We start from the raw sequence: 12,132 nt of genomic DNA on the forward strand, positions 1-12,132 counted from the left end.
GTTTATCAGAGATAATTGAACTAAGTGTTCATTAATTGTTTGTGAACTAGGTGTTCATTGGGTAATATTGGAACTAAATGTTCATTAAGTGTTTGTGAACTAGGTGTTCATTGGGTAATATTGGAACTAAGTGTTCATTAGGTGTTCTTGAACTAGGTGTTCATTAATCATTGTGAATTGCGTGTTCACTAGAGGTAATCTAAGAACCTTGGCAGCACTAGACATTGTGTCAGTTCCTTAGGGCAATCCTTAGGAATGAATGTGAGAAGGGTAATTGGTTCTTAGGATACATCTTTAAGAAATAAATGGAGATAATGGAGGTGGGTATTTGAATTGATTGTTTGATAACTAAATATAATAATTATATTATTGTGGGTTGAAAACCCTATATGCTCACCAGGCTCCCAAGCCCGACCCACTCAGTTTTCTTTGTATCATAGGTATCGATACGAAGATATACTTCACGGAGAGATTAAAGGAGATGTAAAATCTTTAGTGTAAATAATGTAAGTTATGTTTATGCTTATGTGTCTGTATCGGAACATGACATCCCGAGATTTTGTTATATAATGAAAATACATTTCTCTAAAGAAATGCTTTGATAAATCTTTATCATATTTTGGGAACAAATTCCACAACTGTTTTCTGTAAAAGATTACTCTGATTTTAAAAACAAAGCATAAACAAATCGGTCTTTTCTGGCTGTGAAATTGGGGATGTCACACCTCTTCATCCCCGTTGTCCAGCAACACAAAACCTAAAAGTCACTCAATGACGGAGGGAGAGGTATTATAGACGGAGAGTTCCATCGACCAACGCCAAAAGAAGATCGCCACCACCATCGATCAACCCAACTTCCTTCTCCTTCTTCTTCACCGCCGGCCACTTCTGCCTCCTTCCTATCACCATAGATTGAGTTTTTTTTCTGGTGATTCTGGATTGCTTAGAGTTGCTAGGAATCTGGAAACTGATTTCCTTTATTGAATATTTGTCGATTTTGGGTTTTAGTTGACTGGAGATTGGGGGGAGACATTATTTTTTGCATTGAGCAAAGCAGGTGGAAAAGCTTTCAGCAACATAGTTATGGGTTACAACAATGTTGATGTCAATGTAACAACCAAGTACGATGTTGCTATTGGAAACACTCCTATGAGTTCATGTAATGTCTGTGTTTCTGGGCTTGCCATTATTAGCAATGTAATAGTCTAGGTTAACCTTTGTAACTAAATTTGAAATAATAAAAATGTATTATTTGTGAATTATGTGATTTATGTGTTTATTTTCTTGATTTTTATAATTTAATGAATTAAAAATAAAATAAGCGTCAAAATTAAAGTGTGAGATAAGCCCGATATCTTTGCATAAAATTGTAGTGGTCGAAACAAGGATTCGGAGATACGAGGAATGCCAAAATCCGAGTTATAACAAAGAAGTTATGACCTGTCAAAGTTTCGCGACAGAACCGACACGACGCCGAGTGACGTAAAATATGAATTTAAGATAGAGCGATATTTAGCCTTAGCGATCTAAACGAAAGTCGTAGATTTCGTTAAACCGAGAGTGTGCATAAAAGGAACGCCCAAATCTGACTTCGTATGAGGAAGTTATGATTTTTCTAAGTTTCGACTTAGCAATATGCGGCCCGAATACTCGATTTGAGATCGAGCGGTTTTTAGCCAAAACAATCTAAATGAGAATCGAAGATCTCGTTGTTAGTAGCGAAATGATGAAAAGATAGGCGAGAACGGACGTCGGACGAAGAAGTTGTGATTTTATAACGAAATTTTCCTGTCCGGGCCTTCTAAAAATAAATAATAAAAAATAAAGTCAAAGTTAGCCGACGGAGTCTAAACGAAAGTTGTAGAGCGTAGTCTCACCTACGCGTGGATATAAAGAACGTCGAAAACAGAGCTCGTATGCGAAAGTTACAGAATTTAGAAGTTTGACGAGTCAAATTACGCCCAGCGTAATTTGAGTACGCCCCGCGTACTCAGGCGGATGCAAGTTTCCTGATCAATACTCGAGTGCCACAGATTGACGCATGCAGTGACGTCAAAGTACGCCCCGCGTAACCAAGTTACGCCCCGCGTACTGAGTACGCCCTGCGTAATTTGAGATTACGCCCCACGTAATCCCAGACCCTCAGCCTATAAACAGAACTCAAAATCAACCATTTTCTCTTGTTCAAACTCTTCCCTCTCTCTAAGTTTTGCCTCGATTTGCATGCCAATCATATCCCGAAGCCTCGATATCATTCCCGAGCCCCGAAGCAAGATCCGAAGCCCCGAGGATCCCGAAGAGCGTTATTCCCGAGCCGAAGCTCTGCCCGCGAGGAGTTCGATTTTGGTGAAGATCTTCCAGATCTATCGAAGTATACTACTTCTATAAGCCGTAATGCTGTCGGATCATCTTCTGATCAAGTGAGTGTGTAGTTATCTTCTTCCAACACATTATTATAAAGTATTTTATATAAAATACGTGCTATGTGTATATATTTTGTTGTTATATGTGTGAATGTATATTCACTCTCTTCTATCTCATAGATCTGAGTTATTCTCTATGAAATACGTGTTATGTGTGTGTGCGCCTCATCTGTTATGTGGAATATGTATTGATTAAAGCATGCTATATAGGTTTTAAACTATGTATAAAAATGTATATTTTTATCTACTAATATATTGGGTAGAACATAGGTAGATAGTTGGTGTGTAATAAACAGATGAGAGGCCTCGATGTTGTTTTGATTTAGTCATCTAGCGGAGTTTAGATGACGACCACAAACTTTTCTAGACAGTCATGTGGAACACTAGCAGGCTCGCCACCTGTAGGTGTTAATGAACTTGGGTGTTCATTCGCTGTACTCCATCCCCCCACGGTTGCCTTATTTGACATATATTGCCGGGAAACCCCCGAATGCATGTGTTGTCGCCCCAATGAAATATTCTTAGACTAGGTCCCTTGTGTTAGTTATTTTAGGGACATAAAGTGAGAATAACGGGAATGGGTAATCGGGTTATCGTTGGTTGATGAAAAAATTAATTTAATTATTTATTGTGGGTTGAAAACCCTATATGCTCACCAGGCTCCCAAGCCTGACCCACTCAGTTTCTTTGTATTACAGGAAGTGGCGCAAGGGCATGAAATGGATAATCATCAAGTTGTTTTTGTTTACAAGTCTGTATATGTATATATTTGTTGAATGACTTGTAATGTTTATCGTTTATGCTTTATGGTCTGTATCGGAACATGATATCCCGAGTTTTGGTTATATAATGAAAATACATTTCTTTATGAAATGCTTTGGTAAATATTATTTTATCATACTTTGTTTTTGGGAACAAATTCCGCATCTCTTTTAAAATCAAAAAGATTTACTCTGAAAATGTTTAAAAAGCATAAATAAAACCGGTCTTTTCTGGCCGAGATTTTGGGGATGTCACAGTTCATACTTCATAATCATATCAATAATATAAGTATAAGTTTTTATTATCTTCACAAAAACAACAATCGAAATTAAAACTTCAAAAATTATGATTTATGCATATGGTGTACTTGCAGAGACCACAACAGAGTTAGCAACATCACTTTCACTTGCTGCTTCAAGATGGATAGTTGAAGCTGATGGGTTCATGAGATATGGCCTATACGATGGATGGTTCTCCTGTATTGAATTGTTTAAACAATTACTCTTTATTAATTTTCTGCAGTTTTTTGGGGAATTTGCTTAAAGGACAAATTGTTGGTGTGATTGGAGTAGGTCGTATTGTATCTGCATATGCTAGAACGATGGTAAGGGTTGGAATTTACCATCTTACCCTTTTGTGATTAAACTAAACTTGAAAAAGTAAAACATTTGGTTAATTATCAGATTGAAGGATTTAAGATGAACTTAATTTATTATGATTTCTACCAAGCAACACGTCTAGAGAAGTTTGTTACAGCTTATGATCAATTCTTGAAAGAACCTGTCACATGGAAACACACATCATTAATGGATGAGGTTCTTCAAGAAGCTGATGTCGTAAGTTTTCGATAATTACTCCATCATATTTATTTTAATATTTAGATCTATTTGATGTTTCGTTTTGCTATGATCAAAGGGTATTTAACCTGGTTAAACCCAAATCAAGTAGATGCGTTTTTGGATGAGAACTCACCACCTCCATCAGCATGCCCAAGCATTGTCAATGCAGAACAACTAGGTAAGTAGAAAGAGTATATAAAAATTTATAAAAAATGCTACTTTTTATATATAATTATTATTGAATACGTACATGAATTTCGATTCTGTAGGAATTAAATGTTGATATTTCCTTTGTGATTTGTGTATTTTCTACAATTCTTGGTTATGAGTTTCGGTGCAATTCACAAGTCCGCAAATTTGTACAATGGACTTTAGTTTTTTCTTTTTCATTTTGTAATGACTTATTCTTTCAGAATTACTTAAATAATGAATCAATGATTGATCATACAAGAGAAGGACTTAGAATTGAGTTCAGTAACAAGTTAAATTGGAGAAGAGTAACAAGTTACATTGGAGAAGATTAAGTATAAACAAGTCGATTATTTGGACAATTGAAGAAGATTAAGTGTATTTGTTCAATAATTATATATTTGAGAATGTTATTCTTAAGAATCATATTCATTTTGATAACATTCTGTTAGAATATTGACAATCATATTAAAATGTATCAGTATGTAAGATTATTTATAAATTTGTATTTAAGTTCGAATGTGTATGAATATATTAGAATGTTGTTATTTTTCAATTTTAGATTCAAGAATTTTTTTATTCTTTTTTAATATTCTAATAATAACATTCTAAAAAACAATATAATAGAACAACATTCTAACAGAATAACATGCTGACAATTAAAATTGAATTAATTAAAAAAATCAGAATTCAAAATTTTGATAATCAAAAAACTATTAAAATCCGAGAATTTCCTTTTTATATTCGTGTTTCTTAATTTGAAAGTAATGAAAATGTACATTTTTACCATTCTTTTAATTAAATGATATTATTCTGTTTTTTTTTTAAATTTAATAATATGGATAAATGTCTTTTTTAAAATAACTAAAATAATTGGTCCACAATCATTCCGAGATCTACATAATATTCAGTTAGAATACAATAACTTAAACATATATATATATATATATATATATATATATATATATATATATATATATATATATATATATATATATATATATATATATATATATATATATATATATATATATATATATATATACTGACAAAAAAAACGTATGTTGTTTCACGGAAACCTGCAATTTTTTATAACAACCTGAAAAACGAACCAAAATGCAAAGAATAGTATTTTCAATAGTTTCCTAAAAATATATATATATTTTTTTTGTCATAGAACAAAAATATGTTATTATTATTATTTTTTTTTTAATTTTAATTTTTTTTAATTATGTATCTCCTCTTCGAAAATTGACCAATATACCCCTTTTAACCTAATGACACAAACATACGCAACCCTTCTCTCCATCGACAAATCGCCTCTTTCCTGTGAAGCCACCGTCGAAGCGCCGCACCCTACCGGAGACCTTCGACACCATATCTACAGGTGCGTTTCTTCTCGATGCTGTCGCTCTTTCTTCTTTTCTGATGTCTCCTTTTTTTTCATTTCCTGGTTTCGTTTTTCTTCAATTTCCTATTTGGAATCATGTTTCTTCACTTTCTACATTTTTTTTTTTCTGTTATGTAATCTTATGCTTTCAGTTCAACCTTCGTTTTTTTCTACTTTCTACACTGATTATTAGTTGGTTTGTATCAGATTTTTTGAAACAGATTGCTTGTTTGTTTATATTAGATCATCAGATTAGCCTATGAAACTTTATCAAAATATCTCAAACTTTATCGATTAGGGTTTTTTTCAGAATCCAAAGGAGCAAGGTCTCTCACTACAAAAGAGGTCTTTACACTGTATCCCGCGGCTATATTCGTTGATACAACATCATATCAATGGCAGCAGCTCCATCTCGTTCCTTCTTGCAAGTAGCAGCCACCGAGGAGGCAGTTGCTCCGCCTCTAAGAGTTGTCCAGATCGAAGGACTGGTATAATTGCATTACAACTCTTTTCTAGGAGTATAATTGTAGATCAGACGATGATATTATCGTGAACAAACAGGTTGTATTGAAGATCATCAAACACTGCACAGAGTTTTCACCTTCTCTTGTGACTGGTCAACTTCTTGGCTTAGATGTTGGCAGTGTTCTTGAAGTAACCAACTGCTTCCCCTTTCCAGTATGTAACATGAAACAGTTGCTAATTTCTTTACTAAAATTCTTCCATAATACCATTATTTAACTAACACAGTAGATTTAAATTAAATTAATAGATGAGGGAGGAAGATGAGGAGATTGAAGCAGATGGTGCTAACTATCAACTTGAGATGATGAGATGCCTGAGGGAAGTCAATGTTGACAATAACACTGTAGGCTGGTAACTTCTTTTTTCTTGACACATTTGAATTCTTTCTTTCTTCAATAAACCTGCTAAAAAATGTAAGATGTGTATCTTTAAAGGTACCAATCAACTTTATTAGGCTCTTTCCAGACTGTGGAACTAATTGAGACCTTCATGAATTATCAGGTACACACACAGCTACACTTTGTGATTTTTATTTGGTTGCAATTGCATAAAATATTCAAACACAGGTATTTTATAATTTTAGGAGAATATCAGACGATGTGTGTGCATTATTTATGATCCTTCTAAATCCAACCAAGGTGTCCTGGCTTTGAAGGCCTTGAAGCTTTCTGATTCTTTCATGGAGCTTTATCGCAACAATGAATTCAATGGAGAAAAGTATGTCCATTTTTATTATCTTTTTATTATTCTTATGTTGTAAATTTAGACTCACTTATTATTTTTTTTTTTTTGAAGGTTGCGGGAGAAGAATCTCACATGGGTGGATATCTTTGAGGAGATACCCGTATGTTCATTTTATTATCTACTTTACTTTAATAATTAATATTAAATATTAAATTAAATGTTGTTTGTTATGATATGTAAACAGATCAAGGTTTCAAATTCAGCCCTTGTGAGTGCATTCATGACTGAACTGGAACCAGATTCACCTGTTACTCAGGTATTTTATATTTATATAATTATATTTAAAATATAAAGAAAGAGTAATTAATTTAACATTTATATTTATATGGTAGTGTGATTATGATAGACTACAATTGTCAACAAATCCGTTTATGGAAAGGAACATGGAGTTTTTGATTGAATGCATGGATGATCTCTCAATGGAACAACAAAAGGTTGTCTTTTCTTTTTTCTTTTTCATTTCTTTATTTATGTAATAATATTAGCAAAAGTGACACGTGGAAAGTTTTGTATTTTTTATTTCTCAGTTCCAATTTTACTATCGGAATTTGTCACGTCAGCAAGCCCAACAGCAAACATGGCTTCAAAAGAGAAGGTAGGTTTTTATTTATTTATTTATTATTTTTTTTGAATATTTTGAAAAATGTAAAATGTTATTTTGAAGGTCTGAAAATATGGCTAGAAAAGCTGCGGGAGAGGAGGCGTTGCCAGAGGAGGACCCGTCGAACCCTATTTTTAAACCGCTTCCCGAGCCATCAAGATTGGATAGCTTTTTGATAACAAATCAAGTTTCCAATTACTGCAATCAAATCAATAGGTATTTAATTTAATTTAATTTAATTTTTTTTAATATTATTTGATTTGAATGTAATAAGTTTGAAAATTTCATATTATTTTTATGCACTATGCAGCGTTGCAGGGCAGAGTTTCAGCAGATTATATTTGATGAAGGCGTTACATGAGTGACAACAACTCATGGATAATCAATCAATCATCAAATGAGTTAATTACTTTTTTATGTAGGAGAATTTTGATATGTAAAAACTACTTGGAAATATTCTATTCGCAATTTCAATCCCTACTTGGTTTATTTATGACTATTTGTTCTCAAGAATTTGGTATGATATGATATATTGATGGTAGGAAGCTTCGCATTTTACGTGTGCTTAGGTAGCTAGGCCTTTTTGATAAATCTGTTGATCCATTTTTTTAAATAAAATTATTGTTGCATCTGTGGTACCATGTTCTTAATGAGTTCTATACATAAGAATATTGTAACAAAAAATTGCAATGTATAAGTAAAGTTATGCCAAAGATAATGTTAAACTTCTAATGATGGTGCTAATTTTTTTTTTTTTTTTTTTATTTTTATTTATTTATTTATTTATTTTTTTTTAATTTAAAACAACGGAATTTATCTAAAATTACCAATTAATTAATATTGATTTCAACAATAATTTGTTTTATATTATTATCAAAAGTAGGGGTGCAAACGAGCCGAGCTGAGCCTGAGCCTCGGCTCGGGCTCATTAAGTTATACGAGGCTCGATTCGAGCTTTCTTTTACTGAGCTTGACTCGAGCTCGTAAAAATTATACAAGCTCCGCTCGGGCTTGGGCTCGGCTCGTTTGTCAGTTGATGTGCCTAAATAAGCTTAAGCTCAACTCAAGCTCGTTAAGAAGCTCGTTTATTAATACCTGAAATCCATAATTTCCCAAATATGCTTTTATTTTAATATAAGAAAATAATAATAAATTATATTATATAAAGGCTCGTTTAGGCTCGCGAGCCTAATCGAGCTTAGTGACATAGGCTCGAGCTCGAGCTCGTTTAATAAACGAGCTTAATATTCGAGTCGAACTTTTAACGAGCCGATCCTGTGTAGCTCGCGAGTAGCTTGGCTCGTTTGCATCCTAATCAAAAGTTACCTTTAATTTTTTTTTTTGTGGGTAGTAAATTGGTAAATTCTATATGCAGAAAATATAAAAATAGTCTAATAAAATAAACTTAATTTAAACTATAAATTTTGTTTTAAATTTATAAATCCTAACAAAATAAATTGATTATCAGCACTAGATAGTGTAACTAATCAAATATAGTATTAATTAAAATAAGTAAAAGTGTCGAACTCAAGAAAATCGAGATGTACTAAATAAATATATAAAACAAAATAATTATGAAATAAACAAAATACTAAACTTGTCGAACAAATAAATAAAAGTACTTTCATTTACAATTTGAATCTCCTCATCATTATGTGCAATTCATTCAAATGTAATGAAATTTAATAGACGTTTACGAATTTCTAAAGTGATTAACTCAATGCTAATATCATTATGATTTTAAGTTATCTACGAGCAATATTCTCAAAGGTAACCCTAAAAAGTGAGAATCATATCTCAAAAAAAGATTTACTTTCTGCAGTGAAAAGACTTACCATTATGTATTTGATTATGTAACTACTAATCATAAAGGGTATGTCCATGTATGATTAGACGAGTAGAAAAAAACCATGTAGTCAATGTTATTTGTTCATTCTTGTAATTGTGAAGTGATATCTATGAGCCTCTCGATGATTTGGTGCTAACATCTGAAGTGATTGACCCAGCCCTGACTAAATTGATGTGTTTGATTTAGAAGTCAGATGTGACCGTCGGAAATCATTAATCGTGAAACAAAATGTTGAGCATTGAGATTGACCATTATCCATGTCTCATGTTCACAAATATATTTAGAATGAAGGAATAGTTGATTAATTGTCTTAAGGACTGAATTTTGACTCTAATCAGAGTTTGACTGCTGCATTGTATGACTACTCTTGGTTGATTGTTAGTGAAATATTTTGATTTAAAAAGTTAACGATTTGTCCAAATCGAAAACTGTTGTAAATAATGTCAAAATAAAAATTATTTGGAAATGAAGGATCTATAACAACAGATACGAAATCAAAAGAGACTAGAATAGAGAATCAGAAGTATGTCGATATAATAGTCAAACCATAGGTTAAAAATTATATCTTTTGGTATTTTTTTTTTTAAATTATACAATCCTAGAAGATAAGAAATCTCATGTAAATAGATATGGTTAAAGTTTTTTTAAAATTAAATTTCTTAAAAACTCAAATCCTTTATATTATTGCTAATATAAGTGGAAAAATGAAGTAATAAAAAAATTTGGATGGTGTTTGAGATAGAATCTCGTTCTATGAAGTTTTTGTCACTTTTATTTTTTTAATAATATACATGGGAATGTCATTAAATGACTATAAGAACATTATAAAAGTACTTAAGAAAATACTAAGAGAATTTATGTGAGTTAATCAGGTTAGAAGAAGATCTTTACGTAAAGGAGCTACATAAAAAGCTAACTTCAAAACACACACACACACACACACACACACACACACACACATATATATATATATATATATATATATATATATATATATATATATCTTATAATTAGATTATGATTTCATTATGAATAAAGAATGAGTTTTATTGGAATAAGCTCCAAACAAAATGTTATTGCACATTCTACTAAAAAATAAAAATACAGTGCTACTTCAGAAACTGCAATTAAATATGATTGGATGAATGACTTCATTGAAAAACTAAGCTGAGTCCTTCCATTCAAGGATAACCTAGAAATTTTTTGTGACTTCAAGAGTGTACTTAATCAAGCTAAGAGACTCTTAGTCACATCAAAACACCAATAATATTCTTCAAGAAATTTTACTATATTTAGAATAAAGTTATATATGGAGATGATCGTATTCACAAAATTCACAAAAATTAAATTTAGTCAAACCCACTAATAAAGTTTTTTCTTTAAGCTAAGCATGAAAGGTCATGCTTGAGTTGTAAGATTTCGTTATTCTAGAAATAAGATTAGATTTGGATTTAGTATTTGGATATTGAAAGATTGTGACAAAAACTATTGTATTGTTTTGATATATTGGGATATTATTTTCACATTAATACTTGTTGTGTTTTATATTAACATGTTTAATCAATGGATAATCTAATTATTCTAAAGGTTGATAGTGTTGGATTGAGGTGTCTAAGTCAGTAACTAAATTAGTATATTCTTGTAATTATAAACAAAGTCAATTTTGGGTTGCCGTCATAACTAGAACATTGTTAGAATGACATTTGTAAAGAAAGGATAATTTATTAGATTAACTAAATGGAAATTATGAGGAAATAATTTGTTAATATATTATATGATTAATATATTAATAGGAAATAGAAAATTGATTTGTTAATTTATATCATTAATAAATTAATATGAAATCAACTAGAAATAACTAATTATTAATCAGAATTAACCTAGAATTAATTTGAGATTAATTGGAATTAAATAAAGCTCTATTGGTTGAATTATAAGTGTTCATAATTGTGCAAGGAATGAAGATTCTGTTGAATAAGGTCTCTAAGTTAGTAACTAAATTGATATATTTTTGAAATTAGAAGAAAAGTTCTTTTTGGGTTGCCTTCATAACTAGAACTTGATTAGAATAACATTTATAAAGAGAGAATAATTTATTAGATTATTATATGATTAATAAACTAATTAGAAATTATGAAGAAATAATTTGTTGATATATTATGTGATTAATATATTATTTGGAAATAGAAAATTGATTGGTAATTTATTCTGATACTCTTCCTTGAAGGATTCTCTGGCCAAAAATCTCCTCTCTCCCCTATCCTCTTGTCTTCTAGTTCTAGGGTTTGGGTGTGAGCCATTAGAGGCACCATCCTTTTGGTGCTAAGCTTTCCAAGACCTACACTACAAGGAGATTGAAGTGGTTTGTTTACTACAACAAATCAATAGGTATGTAACTCTACAATTTCTAATTTTGAATTACATTAGGGTTATAGTAAGTTTAGTTGTTCATTGTATGTTGCTATCAATGTGTATGTCATAGATCTTTTATAGGATGCATGTACTCTATCAAAATATTAATTATTTTCCGCATTGTACAATTTTTGTATCCTATAAAACCCATCAGATTCTAGAAGCCATATAAGTGGTGAATGGAATTAGGAGGGATTCTAGGGTTTCCAGAAGCCTACTGGTAGTAAATAAGGAAAAGGTTTCAATTGAGATTAAATATATTATTTAATTATTCAAATATTTCTTTGTCCTTAAGTTATCTAAACTATAAATAGGGCCCATTGGGACCTTAATTTCGTTCATACTCTTCAAAGAAGGATATTTTGGCTAACATTCTCCTCTCTCCTCTTGTCTTATAG

The 12,132-nt window shown here is 31.3% G+C and overlaps 2 protein-coding genes across 3 annotated transcripts; both read left to right on the top strand.

Moving 5' to 3' along the window:
* The first annotated feature begins 771 nt into the window (after window positions 1-771).
* LOC145059724 (glycerate dehydrogenase HPR, peroxisomal-like) lies at window positions 772-4,451 on the top strand. The gene is made up of 7 exons (XM_079007525.1): window positions 772-786; window positions 1,009-1,148; window positions 3,545-3,673; window positions 3,708-3,789; window positions 3,869-4,021; window positions 4,067-4,202; window positions 4,438-4,451. Exons 1-7 carry the CDS (start codon window positions 772-774, stop codon window positions 4,449-4,451), a joined length of 669 nt encoding a protein of 222 aa, XP_078863651.1.
* Window positions 4,452-5,444: 993 nt separating this feature from the next.
* On the top strand, window positions 5,445-7,966 carry LOC145058183 (eukaryotic translation initiation factor 3 subunit H-like). Of its 2 annotated transcripts, none has more exons than XM_079006094.1 (12): window positions 5,445-5,600; window positions 5,914-6,091; window positions 6,165-6,281; window positions 6,376-6,479; window positions 6,563-6,629; window positions 6,712-6,845; window positions 6,924-6,972; window positions 7,057-7,128; window positions 7,205-7,306; window positions 7,400-7,467; window positions 7,537-7,689; window positions 7,784-7,966. In XM_079006094.1, the coding sequence occupies exons 2-12, from the start codon at window positions 5,999-6,001 to the stop codon at window positions 7,836-7,838; spliced, it is 1,014 nt and encodes a 337-aa protein (XP_078862220.1). In that variant the 5' UTR covers window positions 5,445-5,600; window positions 5,914-5,998; the 3' UTR covers window positions 7,839-7,966. The 2 variants fall into 2 exon arrangements, with proteins under 2 accessions (XP_078862220.1, XP_078862221.1); XM_079006095.1 differs by having other exon boundaries at window positions 5,457-5,600; window positions 5,902-6,091.
* Window positions 7,967-12,132: the final 4,166 nt, after the last annotated feature.

The sequence above is a fragment of the Lactuca serriola genome, chromosome 6 (assembly GCF_051521515.1).
Source record: "Lactuca serriola cultivar US96UC23 chromosome 6, Lser_US96UC23_V15, whole genome shotgun sequence".
Taxonomy (NCBI): Eukaryota; Viridiplantae; Streptophyta; class Magnoliopsida; order Asterales; family Asteraceae; genus Lactuca; species Lactuca serriola.